This window comes from Myxine glutinosa, chromosome 14 (genome assembly GCF_964187855.1).
Source record: "Myxine glutinosa chromosome 14, kmMyxGlut1.1, whole genome shotgun sequence".
NCBI lineage: Eukaryota > Metazoa > Chordata > Myxini > Myxiniformes > Myxinidae > Myxine > Myxine glutinosa.
In genome coordinates, this window is record NC_136274.1 from 83,425,623 (window position 1) to 83,446,688 (window position 21,066).

Below are 21,066 nucleotides of genomic sequence, written 5' to 3' on the forward strand. Positions count from 1 at the left end.
CCAAACCTTGGCAAATCTCGTGAACAGCATGCCTCAACATGTAGGTGCTCTCCTGAATGCTCGTGGGGGTTACACGAAGTACTGAACTGTAATTTTACTGTCCGTAATCCCAGTCGTAATTAAACTTTTGTTTTTGTTAAAATAAATTTTGGCTAATGTGCAAAATAAAGAGATACTTCTGGAAAACGTACAGAAGTTTAACACAGTACTGTCCATGAATTGAGTTCGATATCAGTTTACATCACTTTCAAGGATCAATTTATTTGTTTCGAAATGTCAAATGTGGTTTTTGTTTCTTTTAAAGGTCACATTAACAAAATCTAGAATAATTTCAACATAATTCCAATGAACTTTTGGTTCTAAGACATCTTGAAAAGTAAGTTCACCCCCACAAAAAAAATATTCCATATTAAATGCCAAGTCTGTATATTTCTTTGGTTTGCAGTGGAACAAAACAAAAAAAAAAAGCTGAAAAAAATGCTAAATCTTAACTTATTCCACACAGATATCCTAAAATGGCCCGGATAATATTAATGGCACCTTTTAGAAGTTGTTAGAAATAATTAGATTTCAAGCAAGTGATTCCCCTCTACTTTGGAATTGAACACACCTGTGGTGAGTTGCAGGTGCCTGCACTATAAAAATCACTCATTCAACCAGTTTGAATGGAGAAAATGAGTCATTCTGCTGTTTTGTGTCACTGTGTGTTCCACAATGAGCATGGAGAAAAGAAAGAAAACCAGAGAATTATCTGAGGAGGTCAGACACAAGATTGTAGCCAAGCTTGGACAATTTCAAGGACGCATGTCCATCTCCAGAGACCTTGATGTTCCTGTGTCAACCGCACGCAATGTTATCAAGAAGTTTAAGGCCCATGGCACGGTAGTCAACCTCCCAGGCAAGAGAAAACGTCATCAAAAATTGCAGTGAAGGATTGTTCGATTGGTGGAGAAAGCACCTCGATCAACTGCCAAACAGATTCACGCTGACCTTCAGACACAAGGTACGGCAGTTTCAACTCGCACCATCCATTGCCAACTCAATGAAAGGGGGTTCAATGGTTGGAGACACAGGAGGTCCCCAGAGAGACATAAGAAAGCCCGACTGGAGTTTCCAAAACACACGTGAACAAGCCAAAATCCTTCTGGGAGAATGTCCTGTGGACAGGTGAGACCAAATTAGAGCTTTTTGAAAAAGCATATCATCTCTATGTTTACAGAAAACAAAATGAAGCCTTCAAAGAAAAGAACACCTTCCCTACAGTCAACCTTGGAGGAGGTTCAGTGATGTTTTGGGGTTGCTGAGCTGCCTATGGCACTGGTTACCTTGCATGTGTGCATGGCATCATGAAATTAGGAGATTACCAAGGCATTTTGGAGCGCAATATTCAACCTTGTGTCAGATAGCTGGGTCTCCATCAAAGTTCATGGGTCTTGCAGCAGGACAATGACCTCAAACACTCTTCAAAAATCACCCAGGAATGGTTCAAGACAAAACACTGGACTGTTCTAAAGTGGCCAGCAATGAGTCCAGATCTAAATCCCATTAAACACCTGTGGGGAGATCTGAAAACAGCTGTTGGGAGAAGGCACCCTTCAAATATGGGAGAACTGGAGCAGTTTGTACAAGAAGAGTGGGACATACTGCCAGTAGAGAGGTGTAGGAAGCTCATTCATGGCTATAGGAAGTGCTTGACTGTCGTTATTTTTTTGAAAGGCTGTGTGTGCTACCAATTCTTCTGATACTTCTGATACCGATACTTCTGCCACCCCCCTCCCCCCAAGCCCTCTCCCTCCCACACATCTCCCTGCTCTTAAATGTTGTGTGCCCTCAAGTGTTTGTGTGCTTCCCCTTCTCTTGTCTTCCGCTCCCTCTTTTTATATATTTTGTTTGTCTGGTTGATTTGTTTGTGAAGTAAATGTCAGCTCTTTCACGAGCCTCGATTCAGTATCCAAAAAAAATTTATTTATGTATTTATTTATTAAGTCTAGGGTGTCAATAATTTTGTCAATGCCATTTCTTTTTATTTTCTTATTTTAAAGGATATATTAAGTTCTGAATCAAAAACAAAGGTTCCGTAATATTAACAGTGAAATAAAGAATTGTGGAGACGAAATACTTTTGTCAATTTCAAGTTATTGTTCGAGGAAATTGTGAGTTATTTGAAAAAAGTGCAAGGGTGCCAATATTTTTGGCCACGACTGTACCAATAAAGCTGTACAACGAGTCTTTTCTAGTTGTTACGTTCTGTTGGAACATGATTAAATAATAAATTCATTCCATTCTAATTACCTTTCTTCAGCAAATCAAAATGGACCGCACCAAACAACTGCCTACCATGAGTTCAAGGAGATAAAATTCGCATTCCAGCACCTGAAATGCAATCCAGCAAGACATGTGACCAAACACGTGATCAATTCAACCTGAATACATCACGTAAGCACAATACATATGAAACCATATGACATTATTACACTAAATCAACAATTGGCTAATAAAACAACAAACATGCATGTCTATTGTCTATAGAAGTTGTACAAAACTATGGATTTGCACATCGCTGGCACGGAGCAAGGGAGTCGGCTCACTTACGTGGTTTACCCGGTATGGAAACTCTTTCGTGAAGGCGTAAGAAAACTTGTTTTTAACTGAAATGCACACACACGTTCAATGATCACCTTTGCCTGTTAAAACAACTCGAGAATTCCTCCATGTTGAGATCAAGAAAATGTAAAACAACCCAACGGTCCTCTTAAGTTTTGCATCCCGCAGAGAAATCCTCACTCAATGAGGACCGTCATTCCAAAAGGGGAATTTCCTCACGGCCACGACTAACCAAGAGCGCCAGGTGCGAGTCACCACAGCACACACGTGCTACAACCATATGTTGGCAACCTTTGCGCAGGCCTTGATGGGTATAACGGCCTCCTGCGTTCAGGTTCCTCATGAAGGAACTCGTATCATTATCATTTTAATTCCTCACATCATGACCGGATGTATAAATCCCAGTGGGATTTCACAATAAGCTGAGTCGTTACAAGTCGACAGGTCGCCGATATAACGTTACCAGACCGGGATCTAAAAAAAAAACAACCGTTGCAACAACAACAACAACAACAACAACAACATGCTGCCCAATTAAAGCAGGCCGGACTTTTTCGGCGAATAATACTTACAAACGGTGGAGGCGGCTGTAATCAGTCGACTGTTCGATATGACACCAAACTCCTGGCAAAATAAAGACACGGCACAAGGAATTTAAATAATTAAAAATCCACATCTGCGGTGCAATTACTTCGACAATCACTGATTATTTCGTGGTCATTCAAAGAAAAATAGAACAATGTGATGTAGAAAATGTACACAAGTTAGTCGTTGTCTCTTTTTTAATCATTTAATTGTTCAAACAGCAAAGAGGAATAGAAACACGTCTTTCCTTTTTGTTTAAAATAAATAAATAAATCAGTAAGGCCAATTTTACAGGAATCACAAATAGGTGAACGGAAGAAATCAGCAAGTGTGAGAAGGGGAATAGGATGCACTGAATGTGGCGTAATGGCGAGAGCGTCCACCCTGAGTCTGGGAGGCCGCCAGTTCAAACCTTAACGCAAAGAAACCAATGGTTGGCGAGTCACACCGAAGACTTGAAAATGGTATGTGCTGCTTCCTTGCTCAACACGTCATTAAAAATAAAAAAAAGGCAGAGCACGGACAAACCACCATAGGTTGTCATCCATTGTGCAGGCTTTGATGGATCTAATGGCGGCCTCTCGTGTTCAAGTTCCTGGTACGTCACAATCATTCATCAGCCAATTGTGTGGATTCACGAGTTTATTTTGCAAGACAATTGGCTTTCTTTGTGATGAAGTAATAACTGCGTTCCTCAACCGAAGGGTCTTTTTGGTGATTACTCCATTGGGACAGTGGTGAGGGCAGACGGGAGGGACTCTTTAAATGTACCAGCCATGATGGTCAGGAGCTGCTGCCCAGACAGAAACTACACACGATGACAGTAGCCATTGCTACCCAGCGTCCGGACAGCGCAGACTGCTTGCTTCCCGCAATCGAGGTAGGCGTTTGTAATTTGTTGATGGAGCCGGCGATAGCTCACCTACTCTTCACGAAGGACACCGTGGGATCTTTAATGTCCACCAACTAATGCCCGCCGAGGGGACGCCACATTTAATGTCCATTCGAGGGATGGCGCACACACAGTGATGCATCGCTCCTGCGTGCGAAAATCTAGGGCGGTAGTTTACAACTTTGTCAGGATTCCAACCAATGTTCGACAGCTCATAGTGCATACCTCTGCCTGTACCAACCAGATGCAAAACACTCAACCAACTTCACAATGACAGAGGAATTTAAAAATGCTCGTCTAGCGAATGAGTTTCAATATTTGTGCATTCCACATCTCTCAAGACAGTCGGCCTACAAATCCCATGTGTAGGACGGTGGTCTCTGCGTCTTCCACCGCCTCCTTTCTGGTCTTGCACCGTCTGCAGTCTCCGTGCTTTGTCCCACTCCCTTCCCCCCATATTTCTGTTGATCCACCAGCAACCTCTTTCTGAGGAAACTCCTAAAATCCTGAACCACTGCTCACCTATACTCATTTATTCCTCTTTTCCCACCTGTGTAACCATGTTCCACACTCGTTGATCTCACTCTTCCCTCCAGGTATTGAAGGCAGCTATTCCTCACCATCTCAGGTTATCCCCCATCCAAATCCAAAGCCATTAACCTTTCGCCACCTGTTAAACCATTCCCACCCTCCCAAAAAGTTTCCTGAGTTTGTATCCATTTTACCGACCGTTATGATTTATGGGACAAATCGTTGTCGACCCAGATGGAATTAAAGGAAGATGGAAAAGATATATGGAAATGCTGTTGAATACAGAGAATGAATGGGATGGCAACATAGAGAGTAACCCAGTTTTAGGACCGGCAGAGAAGATAACTGAGAAGGAAGTTGAGGAAGCGATAAAAGCAATGAAGAGTAGAAAAGCGGGAGGGCCGACGGGAGTTGTGGGAGATATGTTGAAGGCAGCAGGAAGTTGGGGTGTGAAGAGAATGACAGAGATCTGTAATCTGGTGGTGAAAGAAGGCCGCATTCCAGTGGATTGGGAACTGAGTACCCTCGTCCCTCTATACAAGGGGAAAGGTGACCCTCTGCAGTGTGGCTCGTACCGAGCGATAAAGTTATTGGAGCATGGAATGAAGGTATTGGAAAGGGTGTTGGAGAGGAGGATAAGGAAGAAAGTGAAGATCGACGAAATGCAGTTTGGATTTATGCCAGGAAGAGGAACGACAGACGCGCTTTTCATTGTGAGGCAGTTGCAGGAGAAGTACATGGAGAAGAGGAAGAAGTTGTTTCTTGGGTTTGTTGATCTGGAGAAAGCATTCGATCGGGTTCCACGCAAAGTATTGACATGGGCATTGAGGAAGTTAGGAGTGGAGGAATGGTTGATCAGAGTAGTGATGGCAATGTACAAAAGAGCGCGCACAGCTGTAAGGACGAAGGACGGGAACAGTGGTGAGTTTGAGGTGAAGGTGGGAGTGCATCAGGGGTCGGTACTAAGTCCACTACTATTTGTAGCTGTGACGGAGGTGCTGGCTCAGAACGTAAAGGAGGGTTTACCGTGGGAGTTGTTGTATGCAGATGATCTGGTGTTGATTGCGGAAAGTATGGATGGACTGAAGGAAAAGATGAACACGTGGAAGGAATGTATGGAGACAAAAGGTCTGAAGGTGAATATCGGAAAGACGAAGGTGATGGCAAGTGGTAAAGCATGTGGTGAGGTGGAAAGAACTGGGAAGTGGCCCTGTGCTGTGTGTAGGAAGGGTGTCGGAGTGAACTCCATTCAGTGTACAATGTGCGCTGAGTGGGTTCATCAAAAATGTAGTGGTCTGAGAGGGTCATTAACCAGTGTGGCAGCTACATTCAAATGTAAGGTGTGCACAGAGGGAGCTGCAGATGGAGGAAATGTTGAGTTGGATCTTGGAGACGGTGTGAAGCTGGAAGGTGTGAAAACATTTTGCTACCTCGGAGACATGCTGAATGGAGAAGGTGGATCAGACTCGGCAACGGTTGCTCGAGTGAGATGTGCATGGAAGAAGTTTCGGGAATTGAGTGGCGTGCTGATGATGAGGGGAGTGTCGTTGAAGCTGAAGGGAAAGGTGTATGCTGCATGTGTGAGAAGTGTTATGATTTATGGGAGCGAGACATGGGTAATGAACGTAGAGCAGCAACGAAGGTTGGAAAGGGTGGAAATGCGAATGGTTCGACGGATGTGCGGAGTATCGTTGAGAGAGAGGAAGACAAATGATGAATTGCGAAAGATGATGGGAATAGAGCCTGTGATTGATGCTGTGAAGAGGAACAGGTTGAGATGGTTTGGTCATGTGTTGAGGAAGGATGAAAGTGACTGGTTGAGAAGAGTGATGGAAATGAATGTAGAAGGAAGTAGAAGACGGGGAAGACCGAGAAAGACTTGGCTAAAGATGGTGGAAGAAGAAATGCGGGCAAGGGGGTTAACAAGGAGAGATGCAGAAAATAGGGCAAAATGGAGAAGATTGTCATGGGGACCGCAAGGCTAACCCCCGCTCTAGCAGGGAAAATGGCCTTTTAAAATGCATGTTGTTTGTTGTTGTATGATTTATGGGAGCGAGACATGGGTCATGAATGTAGAGCAGCAACGAAGGCTGGAAAGGGTGGAAATGCGAATGGTTCGGTGGATGTGCGGAGTATCGTTGAGAGAGAGGAAGACAAATGATGAATTGCGAAAGATGATGGGAATAGAGCCTGTGATTGATGCTGTGAAGAGGAACAGGTTGAGATGGTTTGGTCATGTGTTGAGGAAGGATGAAAGTGACTGGTTGAGAAGAGTGATGGAAATGAATGTAGAAGGAAGTAGAAGACGGGGAAGACCGAGAAAGACTTGGCTGAAGGTGGTGGAAGAAGAAATGCGGGCAAGGGGGTTAACAAGGAGAGATGCAGAAAATAGGGCAAAATGGAGAAGATTGTCATGGGGACCGCAAGGCTAACCCCCGCTCTAGTAGGGAAAATGGCCTTAAAATGCATGTTGTTGTTGTTGTTGTTGTTGTTGTTACCGACCCCTTGTGTTCTCCCCTACCGAATCATTACCTGCATCACTTATTTGTCCCCTTCATCTCTGTTACCTGCATCCCTCGTTTGTCCATCTCATCATTACCTGCATCCTTTGTTTGTCCATCTCATCATTACCTGCATCCTTTTTTTGTCCATCTCCTCATCATTACCTGCATCATTCATTTGTTTGTCTTCTCATTGCTAACTGCATCCCTCGTTTATCCATCTCCGCATCATTACCTGCAACGTTTGTTTGTCCGTCTCCATCTACCTTCTCACTCTGTCCGCCCTGCTGTTGGCGTTTCCCCTTTCTCCTCCTGAATCTCTGTTCTTTGTTTTGTTGTGTCCTGATCTGTTCTGTGTCCGAGCTCTTCCATGAGCCTAGCCCTTGTATATAAAATACATATTAAAAAAACAACTGCCGCCATGCCTGCAAACTCGGATATCTTATGTTATCCTAGTGCAGGTTTGTGTCCAATTAGAAAGGCAAAAAACCCCCAAAATAAACAGAAACCTTACACTAACCGGGAGACGAATGATCATAATCAGGAGGTTGGATACTAAAGAGAACAAGCGTTATGCCGAGGTCCCGTCGGTGAAGTGATGTGAGTTGACAAAGTGAAGATGCAAGGCGGCCATCTTGGATTTTGACGTGGCGACCCAATTTTCAATAGCATTCTCCCTTATGCGTAGATACACCCACACACCAGATTAGAAGTTAGTACTTCGCTTATTTTTCAAGATATTCCGCTCACAAGGTTCAGACATACATGGCGGCCGCCATCTTGGATTTTGACGTGGCGACCCAATTTTCAATAGCGTTCTTCCTTATGCCGAGATACACCCACACACCAGATTAGAAGTTGGTACTTCGCTTATTTTTCAAGATATTCCGCTCACAAGGTTCAGACATACATGGCGTCAGACATACATGGCGGCGGCCATCTTGGATTTTGACGTGGATTGCACCCACACACCAAATTCGAATGCGGTCCTTCGCTTACGCACGCACGCACGCACGCATGGACGGACGGACACATGAACGGAGGAGAAAACCATAGTCCCCCTTTCGCTCTGCGGTGCGACGGGGGACAAAAATTGCTTACATTGGCCTACTTTTGTAATTTTTCCAAACACATCTTGATCTTTTAAAGAAACAGAGCACGTTCAACCAATCATCATGTAACATGGACAAAGCTCAAATCTGATTGGTCTTCAATTGGGACAAGGCGTAATGCATTCATCGAGCTCTAATGAACATGTTGAGGGAATCGGAGGGGTGCGGGGAAGGATTGAAGTGATGGATGATGAGAGGAGGAAAAATGGAGAGGGGGGGGGGGGGAGAGATTGGAGTGATGGATGATAGGAGGAGGAAAGATAGGAGGAGGAAAAATGGGGGGAGGGAGAGGACGGGGCAATGGAATGGAGGGCTGAGGCACACAGGCGATTTATCCAGTACCCCGCTCACTCCACATTTGCTCTTTTCCTGTCTAACACCACGACCCTACTCCCCGTCCAACCACACCTCCAAAGAGAATTCTGGAAATTGGCCAGGTATCATGAAGACGAGTCCCACTTTCAGACCACGCTGGAATCAAAAGGTCAAACATAATCTTTCACAAGACCAAATTGATTGGACGCATCTTCTGTTTACAAAATATACATCGAATATATTCCCAACTACACACTATTCTTTTCTTGCACAAAGATGGTAAATCGGGCTACATGCTTCAACAGGTAATTCCATCCAAGGCAATGAAAAGGGTACTTACCTCCACCTTAGAGGCCAAGAATATGCATGTTGGAGCCATGAGTACTGGATCGATGCAGTGCAGCGAGTACCTTGGGGTCGGGATCGTGATTTGCATCAATCTCTTGAGGCCAATTTTTTTTTTTTTTTTTTAAAGTTTGGACAGAAAATAAGAATCGACCGAATACAAAGTCGCACAAATAAAAACGGTACCAATAGCGTGGACCATAAGAGCAGCACACCTGGCATAGAAACGTTTGAAGTAGACCGTGGCTGTCGCGATGACCTGCTGCCTCAACTTGAGCTGCTCACCGAGGGCCTGGATTACTGGACAACAGCACAAAACGCACGATCGTGTCGATCTCAATGCAAAAGGGAGAACTATGGTTATTCAGACCCCGACGTTAAACGTAAAACACTTGGAGGTAAATTACAAGCAAAGGAAAACCCACCATTCGCAAAGAATATCTGGATTTTCCAGTAATCGTCCTCCGAAAGGTTCTTCAGATCCTTTTGTCGTTCTTTTATTATGTCCTGCTTGTCCAAAATCCACTGGTGACTGAAGAAGGGAGAAAATAAGAGGATAAATGTGGTTATCTTGGTCTTTTAAGGGTGTGTTTCAAGATCCAGGAATGCTGTTGGAAAGATTCAAACCAGAAACTGCCGACTGTTTGTTTCAGGCTCTCAACAGTAAATAAAAACAAAACAACCCTCCTCCTCAGTCCTCCGTCGTCCCTCCTCCTCAGTCCTCTGTCGTCCCTCCTCCTCAGTCCTCCGTCGTCCCTCCTCCTCAGTCCTCCGTGGTCCCTCCTCCTCAGTCCTCCGTCGTCCCTCCTCCTCAGTCCTCCGTGGTCCCTCCTCCTCAGTCCTCTGTCGTCCCTCCTCCTCAGTCCTCCGTCGTCCCTCCTCCTCAGTCCTCCGTCGTCCCTCCTCCTCAGTCCTCCGTCGTCCCTCCTCCTCAGTCCTCCGTCGTCCCTCCTCCTCAGTCCTCCGTCGTCCCTCCTCCTCAGTCCTCCGTGGTCCCTCCTCCTCAGTCCTCCGTCGTCCCTCCTCCTCAGTCCTCCGTCGTCCCTCCTCCTCAGTCTTCCGTCGTCCCTCCTCCTCAGTCTTCCGTCGTCCCTCCTCCTCAGTCCTCCGTCGTCCCTCCTCCGTCATCCTCCCTCCTCAGTCCTCAGTCCTCCCTCCTCCTCAGTCCTCCGTCCTCCTCAGTCATCCCTCCTCCTCAGTCATCCCTCCTCCTCAGTCCTCCGTCCTCCTCAGTCATCCCTCCTCCTCAGTCATCCCTCCTCCTCAGTCCTCCGTCCTCCCTCCTCCTCCTCAGTCCTCCGTCGTCCCTCCTCCGTCGTCCCTCCTCCGTCGTCCCTCCTCCGTCATCCTCCCTCCTCAGTCCTCCTTCGTCCCTTCTCCTCACTCCTCCGTCGTTCCTCTTCCATCCTTGAAGGTAAAAGGTGGATGATTCTCTTTATTTCAAAATTGTCTGAAAAGGAAATAAAATAATTGGGAACCAATTTATTAAAACAAAAGAACATTAAGGTAGATTCAAAAACATTGGAATCCTGTTTGTAAAACCGCCCGACAAGCCCCACTCCACCCCATAGCTGTACCATATAATAATGTAAAACCGCCCGACAAGCCCCACTCCACCCCATAGTTGTACCATATAATAATGTAAAACCGCCCGACAAGCCCCACTCCACCCCATAGTTGTACCATATAATAATGTAAAACCGCCCGACAAGCCCCACTCCACCCCATAGCTGTACCATATAATAATGTAAAACCGCCCGACAAGCCCCACTCCACCCCATAGTTGTACCATATAATAATGTAAAACCGCCCGACAAGCCCCACTCCACCCCATAGTTGTACCATATAATAATGTAAAACCGCCCGACAAGCCCCACTCCACCCCATAGTTGTACCATATAATAATGTAAAACCGCCCGACAAGCCCCACTCCACCCCATAGTTGTACCATATAATAATGTAAAACCGCCCGACAAGCCCCACTCCACCCCATAGTTGTACCATATAATAATGTAAAACCGCCCGACAAGCCCCACTCCACCCCATAGTTGTACCATATAATAATGTAAAACCGCCCGACAAGCCCCACTCCACCCCATAGTTGTACCATATAATAATGTAAAACCGCCCGACAAGCCCCACTCCACCCCATAGTTGTACCATATAATAATGTAAAACCGCCCGACAAGCCCCACTCCACCCCATAGTTGTACCATATAATAATGTAAAACCGCCCGACAAGCCCCACTCCACCCCATAGTTGTACCATATAATAATGTAAAACCGCCCGACAAGCCCCACTCCACCCCATAGCTGTACCATATAATAATGTAAAACCGCCCGACAAGCCCCACTCCACCCCATAGTTGTACCATATAATAATGTAAAACCGCCCGACAAGCCCCACTCCACCCCATAGTTGTACCATATAATAATGTAAAACCGCCCGACAAGCCCCACTCCACCCCATAGTTGTACCATATAATAATGTAAAACCGCCCGACAAGCCCCACTCCACCCCATAGCTGTACCATATAATAATGTAAAACCGCCCGACAAGCCCCACTCCACCCCATAGTTGTACCATATAATAATGTAAAACCGCCCGACAAGCCCCACTCCACCCCATAGTTGTACCATATAATAATGTAAAACCGCCCGACAAGCCCCACTCCACCCCATAGTTGTACCATATAATAATGTAAAACCGCCCGACAAGCCCCACTCCACCCCATAGTTGTACCATATAATAATGTAAAACCGCCCGACAAGCCCCACTCCACCCCATAGTTGTACCATATAATAATGTAAAACCGCCCGACAAGCCCCACTCCACCCCATAGTTGTACCATATAATAATGTAAAACCGCCCGACAAGCCCCACTCCACCCCATAGTTGTACCATATAATAATGTAAAACCGCCCGACAAGCCCCACTCCACCCCATAGTTGTACCATATAATAATGTAAAACCGCCCGACAAGCCCCACTCCACCCCATAGTTGTACCATATAATAATGTAAAACCGCCCGACAAGCCCCACTCCACCCCATAGTTGTACCATATAATAATGTAAAACCGCCCGACAAGCCCCACTCCACCCCATAGTTGTACCATATAATAATGTAAAACCGCCCGACAAGCCCCACTCCACCCCATAGTTGTACCATATAATAATGTAAAACCGCCCGACAAGCCCCACTCCACCCCATAGTTGTACCATATAATAATGCATTTTCCCCAACAAACACAACGTTCCTGCTGAAAACAAAACAAATCAGAAAGTAACAAAAAAGAAAACCTGCCTCGTTTATCATGCACAGCGATATTAACCTGGCTACAGGTGCAGGTATTCTACAGGTATTCTAAAGGTCTTTGTAAAGATAACATTTAACAGAACGGGTTAATTTCATCCATATCGAATCCACAATTCCTAAATGTAAAAAATCCTGCTCTCAAACAAAACCAGGTATTTCACAATACAGGTGCACAATGAACAAGACTGCACTCAAACAAAACCAGGTATTTCACAAAACCAGGTGTACAATGAACAAGACTGCTCTCAAACAAAACCAAGTATTTCACAATACAGGTGTACAATGAACAAGACTGCTCTCAAACAAAACCAGGTATTTCACAATACAGGTGTGCAATGAACAAGACTGCTCTCAAACAAAACCAGGTATTTCACAATACAGGTGTGCAATGAACAAGACTGCTCTCAAACAAAACCAGGTATTTCACAATACAGGTGTACAATGAACAAGACTGCTCTCAAACAAAACCAGTTATTTCACAATACAGGTGCACAATGAACAAGACTGCTCTCAAACAAAACCAGGTATTTCACAATACAGGTGCACAATGAACAAGACTGCTCTCAAACAAAACCAGGTATTTCACAATACAGGTGTACAATGAACAAGACTGCACTCAAACAAAACCAGGTATTTCACAATACAGGTGCACAATGAACAAGACTGCTCTCAAACAAAACCAGGTATTTCACAATACAGGTGCACAATGAACAACACTGCTCTCAAACAAAACCAGGTATTTCACAATACAGGTGCACAATGAACAAGACTGCTCTCAAACAAAACCAGGTATTTCACAATGCAGGTGTACAATGAACAAGACTGCACTCAAACAAAACCAGGTATTTCACAATACAGGTGTGCAATGAACAAGACTGCTCTCAAACAAAACCAGGTATTTCACAATACAGGTGTACAATGAACAAGACTGCTCTCAAACAAAACCAGGTATTTCACAATACAGGTGTACAATGAACAAGACTGCTCTCAAACAAAACCAGGTATTTCACAATACAGGTGCACAATGAACAACACTGCTCTCAAACAAAACCAGGTATTTCACAATACAGGTGCACAATGAACAAGACTGCTCTCAAACAAAACCAGGTATTTCACAATACAGGTGTACAATGAACAAGACTGCACTCAAACAAAACCAGGTATTTCACAATACAGGTGTGCAATGAACAAGACTGCTCTCAAACAAAACCAGGTATTTCACAATACAGGTGTACAATGAACAAGACTGCTCTCAAACAAAACCAGGTATTTCACAATACAGGTGTACAATGAACAAGACTGCTCTCAAACAAAACCAGGTATTTCACAATACAGGTGCACAATGAACAACACTGCTCTCAAACAAAACCAGGTATTTCACAATACAGGTGCACAATGAACAAGACTGCTCTCAAACAAAACCAGGTATTTCACAATACAGGTGTACAATGAACAACACTGCTCTCAAACAAAACCAGGTATTTCACAATACAGGTGCACAATGAACAAGACTGCTCTCAAACAAAACCAGGTATTTCACAATACAGGTGTACAATGAACAAGACTGCACTCAAACAAAACCAGGTATTTCACAATACAGGTGCACAATGAACAAGACTGCTCTCAAACAAAACCAGGTATTTCACAATACAGGTGTACAATGAACAAGACTGCTCTCAAACAAAACCAGGTATTTCACAACACAGGTGTACAATGAGCAAGACTGCTCTCAAACAAAACCAGGTATTTCACAATGCAGGTGTACAATGAACAAGACTGCTCTCAAACAAAACCAGGTATTTCACAATACAGGTGCACAATGAACAACACTGCTCTCAAACAAAACCAGGTATTTCACAATACAGGTGCACAATGAACAAGACTGCTCTCAAACAAAACCAGGTATTTCACAATGCAGGTGTACAATGAACAAGACTGCTCTCAAACAAAACCAGGTATTTCACAATACAGGTGCACAATGAACAAGACTGCTCTCAAACAAAACCAGGTATTTCACAATACAGGTGTACAATGAACAAGACTGCTCTCAAACAAAACCAGGTATTTCACAATACAGGTGTACAATGAAAAAGACTGCTCTCAAACAAAACCAGGTATTTCACAATACAAGTGTACAATGAACAAGACTGCACTCAAACAAAACCAGGTATTTCACAATACAGGTGCGCAATGAACAAGACTGCTCTCAAACAAAACCAGGTATTTCACAATACAGGTGCACAATGAACAAGACTGCTCTCAAACAAAACAAGGTATTTCACAATACAGGTGCACAATGAACAAGACTGCTCTCAAACAAAACCAGGTATTTCACAATACAGGTGTGCAATGAACAAGACTGCTCTCAAACAAAACCAGGTATTTCACAATGCAGGTGCACAATGAACAAGACTGCTCTCAAACAAAACCAGGTATTTCACAATACAGGTGTACAATGAACAAGACTGCTCTCAAACAAAACCAGGTATTTCACAATATAGCTGTACAATGAACAAGACTGCTCTCGAACAAAACCAGGTATTTCACAATACAGGTGTACAATGAACAAGACTGCTCTCAAACAAAACCAGGTATTTCACAATACAGGTGTACAATGAACAAGACTGCTCTCAAACAAAACCAGGTATTTCACAATACAGGTGCACAATGAACAACACTGCTCTCAAACAAAACCAGGTATTTCACAATACAGGTGCACAATGAACAAGACTGCTCTCAAACAAAACCAGGTATTTCACAATACAGGTGTACAATGAACAAGACTGCTCTCAAACAAAACCAGGTATTTCACAATACAGGTGTACAATGAACAAGACTGCTCTCAAACAAAACCAGGTATTTCACAATACAGGTGTACAATGAACAAGACTGCACTCAAACAAAGCCAGGTATTTCACAATACAGGTGTACAATGAACAAGACTGCACTCAAACAAAACCAGGTATTTCACAATACAGGTGTACAATGAACAAGACTGCACTCAAACAAAACCAGGTATTTCACAAAACCAGGTGTACAATGAACAAGACTGCACTCAAACAAAACCAGGTATTTCACAATACAGGTGTACAATGAACAAGACTGCACTCAAACAAAACCAGGTATTTCACAATGCAGGTGCACAATGAACAAGACTGCTCTCAAACAAAACCAGGTATTTCACAATACAGGTGCACAATGAACAACACTGCTCTCAAACAAAACCAGGTATTTCACAATACAGGTGCACAATGAACAAGACTGCACTCAAACAAAACCAGGTATTTCACAATACAGGTGCACAATGAACAAGACTGCACTCAAACAAAACCAGGTATTTCACAATGCAGGTGCACAATGAACAAGACTGCTCTCAAACAAAACCAGGTATTTCACAATACAGGTGCACAATGAACAAGACTGCTCTCAAACAAAACCAGGTATTTCACAATACAGGTGCACAATGAACAAGACTGCACTCAAACAAAACCAGGTATTTCACAATGCAGGTGCACAATGAACAAGACTGCTCTCAAACAAAACCAGGTATTTCACAATACAGGTGTACAATGAACAAGACTGCACTCAAACAAAACCAGGTATTTCACAATACAGGTGCACAATGAACAAGACTGCACTCAAACAAAACCAGGTATTTCACAATGCAGGTGCACAATGAACAAGACTGCACTCAAACAAAACCAGGTATTTCACAATACAGGTGTACAATGAACAAGACTGCACTCAAACAAAACCAGGTATTTCACAATGCAGGTGCACAATGAACAACACTGCTCTCAAACAAAACCAGGTATTTCACAATACAGGTGTACAATGAACAAGACTGCACTCAAACAAAACCAGGTATTTCACAATGCAGGTGCACAATGAACAAGACTGCTCTCAAACAAAACCAGGTATTTCACAATACAGGTGCACAATGAACAACACTGCTCTCAAACAAAACCAGGTATTTCACAATACAGGTGTACAATGAACAAGACTGCTCTCAAACAAAACCAGGTATTTCACAATACAGGTGTACAATGAACAAGACTGCACTCAAACAAAGCCAGGTATTTCACAATACAGGTGTACAATGAACAAGACTGCACTCAAACAAAACCAGGTATTTCACAATACAGGTGTACAATGAACAAGACTGCACTCAAACAAAACCAGGTATTTCACAAAACCAGGTGTACAATGAACAAGACTGCACTCAAACAAAACCAGGTATTTCACAATACAGGTGTACAATGAACAAGACTGCACTCAAACAAAACCAGGTATTTCACAATGCAGGTGCACAATGAACAAGACTGCTCTCAAACAAAACCAGGTATTTCACAATACAGGTGCACAATGAACAACACTGCTCTCAAACAAAACCAGGTATTTCACAATACAGGTGCACAATGAACAAGACTGCACTCAAACAAAACCAGGTATTTCACAATACAGGTGTACAATGAACAAGACTGCACTCAAACAAAACAGGTATTTCACAATGCAGGTGCACAATGAACAAGACTGCTCTCAAACAAAACCAGGTATTTCACAATACAGGTGCACAATGAACAAGACTGCTCTCAAACAAAACCAGGTATTTCACAATACAGGTGCACAATGAACAAGACTGCACTCAAACAAAACCAGGTATTTCACAATGCAGGTGCACAATGAACAAGACTGCTCTCAAACAAAACCAGGTATTTCACAATACAGGTGTACAATGAACAAGACTGCACTCAAACAAAACCAGGTATTTCACAATACAGGTGCACAATGAACAAGACTGCACTCAAACAAAACCAGGTATTTCACAATGCAGGTGCACAATGAACAAGACTGCACTCAAACAAAACCAGGTATTTCACAATACAGGTGTACAATGAACAAGACTGCACTCAAACAAAACCAGGTATTTCACAATGCAGGTGCACAATGAACAACACTGCTCTCAAACAAAACCAGGTATTTCACAATACAGGTGTACAATGAACAAGACTGCACTCAAACAAAACCAGGTATTTCACAATGCAGGTGCACAATGAACAAGACTGCTCTCAAACAAAACCAGGTATTTCACAATACAGGTGCACAATGAACAACACTGCTCTCAAACAAAACCAGGTATTTCACAATACAGGTGTACAATGAACAAGACTGCACTCAAACAAAACCAGGTATTTCACAATGCAGGTGCACAATGAACAAGACTGCTCTCAAACAAAACCAGGTATTTCACAATGCAGGTGCACAATGAACAAGACTGCTCTCAAACAAAACCAGGTATTTCACAATGCAGGTGCACAATGAACAAGACTGCTCTCAAACAAAACCAGGTATTTCACAATACAGGTGCACAATGAACAACACTGCTCTCAAACAAAACCAGGTATTTCACAATACAGGTGTACAATGAACAAGACTGCACTCAAACAAAACCAGGTATTTCACAATACAGGTGTACAATGAACAAGACTGCACTCAAATAAAACCAGGTATTTCACAATACAGGTGCACAATGAACAAGACTGCTCTCAAACAAAACCAGGTATTTCACAATACAGGTGTACAATGAGCAAGACTGCTCTCAAACAAAACCAGGTATTTCACAATATAGGTGTACAATGAACAAGACTGCACTCAAACAAAACCAGGTATTTCACAATACAGGTGTACAATGAACAAGACTGCACTCAAATAAAACCAGGTATTTCACAATACAGGTGCACAATGAACAAGACTGCTCTCAAACAAAACCAGGTATTTCACAATACAGGTGTACAATGAACAAGACTGCTCTCAAACAAAACCAGTTATTTCACAATACAGGTGCACAATGAACAAGACTGCTCTCAAACAAAACCAGGTATTTCACAATACAGGTGCACAATGAACAAGACTGCTCTCAAACAAAACCAGGTATTTCACAATACAGGTGTACAATGAACAAGACTGCTCTCAAACAAAACCAGGTATTTCACAATACAAGTGTACAATGAACAAGACTGCACTCAAACAAAACCAGGTATTTCACAATACAGGTGCACAATGAACAAGACTGCACTCAAACAAAACCAGGTATTTCACAATACAGGTGTACAATGAACAAGACTCAGCTGTGCCTCAGAGACGACCTCTACACTGTATTAAATTAATGGGGGTTGTATTAAATCAGCTGTATTAAATACTGTACACGTACACACTGTATTTGCACGACTGTACAAGTCCCACGATTACAGTATAAACAAACATTTATCGCCTCTCAAAGAGGAAGAGCAATCGAAACGTCTCAATGATTCTCACAACATCTTACAAATGTGAACTCTGCCAAAAATTTCCCGCCATCTCATCCCCAACTCTCCTTAAAACTTTAACTTAAATCCGCCTCAGATTGCATCCCATCTGCCATCCCAAGTTGGCCCAAGTACATCTCCCGAGCTTTGAATAAAATCTTCCTAATCAGGTTTTTTTTTAAATTTTTTCAAAAAAGAACTAATTTTAAAGTTTATTAACTCTGCTAGAGGTTAATGCAATGATTTTTTTCGTACAAATATAACTTTTCCGAATTAAAACGAATATAAAACAATTACTGAAATAGGCTTTCTGCTTATACACTGCCTAAGCAAGATAATTGAATATATTCGTCATTAATGAGTCAATATGAAAGAGAAATAAAATCTCCATTATAGACATAAGATAAAGCATAAAAGGAGTTATTTGATGGAAAACATTTTATCGATATTGGTGCACAACAACCAAAGTAAATAACAACGAATCACCGTAGTGAGGATAGGAAGTATTTCGAGCGGTGTATAGGAAAACCCCCATTAATAAACTAGTAACAAATAAAACACGAATTATGGCATAGTCATTATCAATATTTTCATTTGGAAATCGATGCCTTCAAATTCAAATCAAATCCTTTGAGCGAATACTTCGGTATAAATAATGCTTGCACACACCAGAAAATACTAAGTAGGCCCGAGCGGTACAAGCTCCATGGAATAGATTTGATGCAGGATGTTAAGTTGGGCCACCGGAAGGCGGAAGCTGATGGAATCCTAACACAGCTTTTGGATTCCTGCAGGTGCGATTAGTCTCAAACACTTTGGAGGAAATGTTTATGGGACGTTTCGCTGTGAGATGTGGCATCACGTTTGCGTTGAGTGTAGGTAGACACTTGCACAGGTGAACTCCAGATGGTGGAGCACACATTAGCAGCGGCCAGCAAGAGGCCAACTAGTCGGTGACTGATGAGTGATGACTGATAATGTATAATGATTGGAGCATCTGCTCTGAATCTGGGAGGTCGAAGGTACGAATGTCAATCATGACAAAGACTTTAAAAACGGTCGGAACTGCTCCTTGACCTTTTTACCTGACATGACCTCTGACCCCATAATCTAATCCGTTTATATTTACATAATTATACATACCTGTACCAAGTTTGCTCAAAATCCCATCACTGGTTCATAAGTTAGTGCAGTAATCAGTTTTACCTGACATGACCTTTGACCTCGACCCCACAATCTAATCCGTTTATATTTACATAATTATACATACCTGTACCAAGTTTGCTCAAAATCCCATCACTGGTTCATAAGTTAGTGCAGTAATCATTTTTACCTGACATGACATCTGACCTCTTGACCCCATAATCTAATCCGTTTATATTTACATAATGATACATACCTGTACCAAGTTTGACTTGGATCCCTTCAGCCGTTATTAAGTATTAAGCAGTATCACGGATGGACAGACTGACAACCTGAAAACATAACACCTCCGGCGGACTTCGTCGTCGGAGCATAGAAAACACAAGTGATCTAATCAATGACTGATACTGATTATGAAATTTTGTATTATTTCAGGTCTCGTGGGTATGGATGGGAGTGAGGAGGTGAAATTGCAAGTGGCGGAAATCGATCTCCTCTGCAGCATGTTCCCTGGGGAAGGAGAGCTGACCTTTGTGGACCCTTCGGTGTTGCCCGACCTGCGTGCTTTCTCAGAGGGTCGGTTGGAAGAGGCCCCCTCCGCCTGCCTGGACCTGAGTGTTGATCTGCGTCTTGGTGACGCAGGGCAGGTCCGATGTTTAACTGGTGTATAACTTCACGCCACACGAGTTAACCACGATGCACGCCGGTTAACTCAGAACTCTTCTGCATTTTCATCTTGTCATCCCATTTGCAGAACAAAGTGGTACTTCGCTGTGTATTAACAAAGCACTACCCCTCCATGGCAGCAGAGGTTTACGCCAGGTATAACTCATGGTTTCATTAAACATTTAACTGTCCAGGTGATTACAGTCACGTAAAAAAGTGAGTACACCCCATGTAAAGTTTTGACTTTTTCAACATATTTCAACATACAGCTGTTTGATCTTCATTTAAACAGTATCTATAGATAAAGGTGATATAATGTAACAAAAAACAATGAAAAATTGACTTTGCAATAATTTATTCAACAAAAAATTAACAGAGATGCCATTTCCTTCTGTGGAAAAACTAAGTACACCCTTGGCTCTAATAGGTGGTATTGACCCTTTGGCAGAAACAACCTCAAGTAGGCGTTTCTTATAACTGTCTACCAGTCTCTGACATCGACTGGGAGAAATTTTTGCCCACTCCTCCATGCAGAATTATTTCAGCTGTGCGATGTTTGAGGGGTTTCTTGCATGCTCAGCTCGTTTCAAATCCCCCCACAACATCTTGATGGGATTTAGATGTGGGCTTTGACTTGGCCATTTCAGAACCCTCCATTTCTTTCTTTTCAGCCATTCCTTGGTGGATTTACTGGTATGTTTAGGGTCATTGTCGTGTTGCAAGGTCCACCTTCGGTTGAGCTTCAACTTT

At 42.9% G+C, this 21,066-nt stretch overlaps 2 protein-coding genes across 3 annotated transcripts in view; one reads left to right on the forward strand and one right to left on the reverse strand.

The window, feature by feature from the left end:
- The window catches only part of CCNC (cyclin C), a 33,194-nt gene extending 14,519 nt beyond the window's left edge, over window positions 1–18,675 (reverse strand). The window contains exons 1-7 of one of the 2 annotated variants that reach the window (XM_068136368.2): window positions 18,528–18,671; window positions 9,311–9,417; window positions 9,101–9,185; window positions 8,881–8,950; window positions 3,177–3,228; window positions 2,593–2,648; window positions 2,338–2,373 (exon numbers count right to left, since the gene is read on the reverse strand). In XM_068136368.2, the coding sequence (XP_067992469.1) occupies window positions 2,338–2,373; window positions 2,593–2,648; window positions 3,177–3,228; window positions 8,881–8,950; window positions 9,101–9,185; window positions 9,311–9,417; window positions 18,528–18,559 (438 nt within the window). In that variant the 5' untranslated portion in view covers window positions 18,560–18,671. Of the gene's footprint in view, window positions 1–2,337; window positions 2,374–2,592; window positions 2,649–3,176; window positions 3,229–8,880; window positions 8,951–9,100; window positions 9,186–9,310; window positions 9,418–18,413 lie in introns of both variants that reach the window. The other variant, XM_068136367.2, reaches the window with a different exon arrangement.
- Window positions 18,676–19,178: 503 nt separating this feature from the next.
- LOC137440006 (glial fibrillary acidic protein) overlaps window positions 19,179–21,066 on the forward strand; it is a 35,615-nt gene continuing 33,727 nt past the window's right edge. The window contains exons 1-3 of the mRNA XM_078768466.1: window positions 19,179–19,301; window positions 20,086–20,297; window positions 20,405–20,472. Of these exons, the coding sequence (XP_078624592.1) occupies window positions 20,097–20,297; window positions 20,405–20,472 (269 nt within the window). The 5' untranslated portion in view covers window positions 19,179–19,301; window positions 20,086–20,096. The remainder of the gene's footprint in view (window positions 19,302–20,085; window positions 20,298–20,404; window positions 20,473–21,066) is intronic.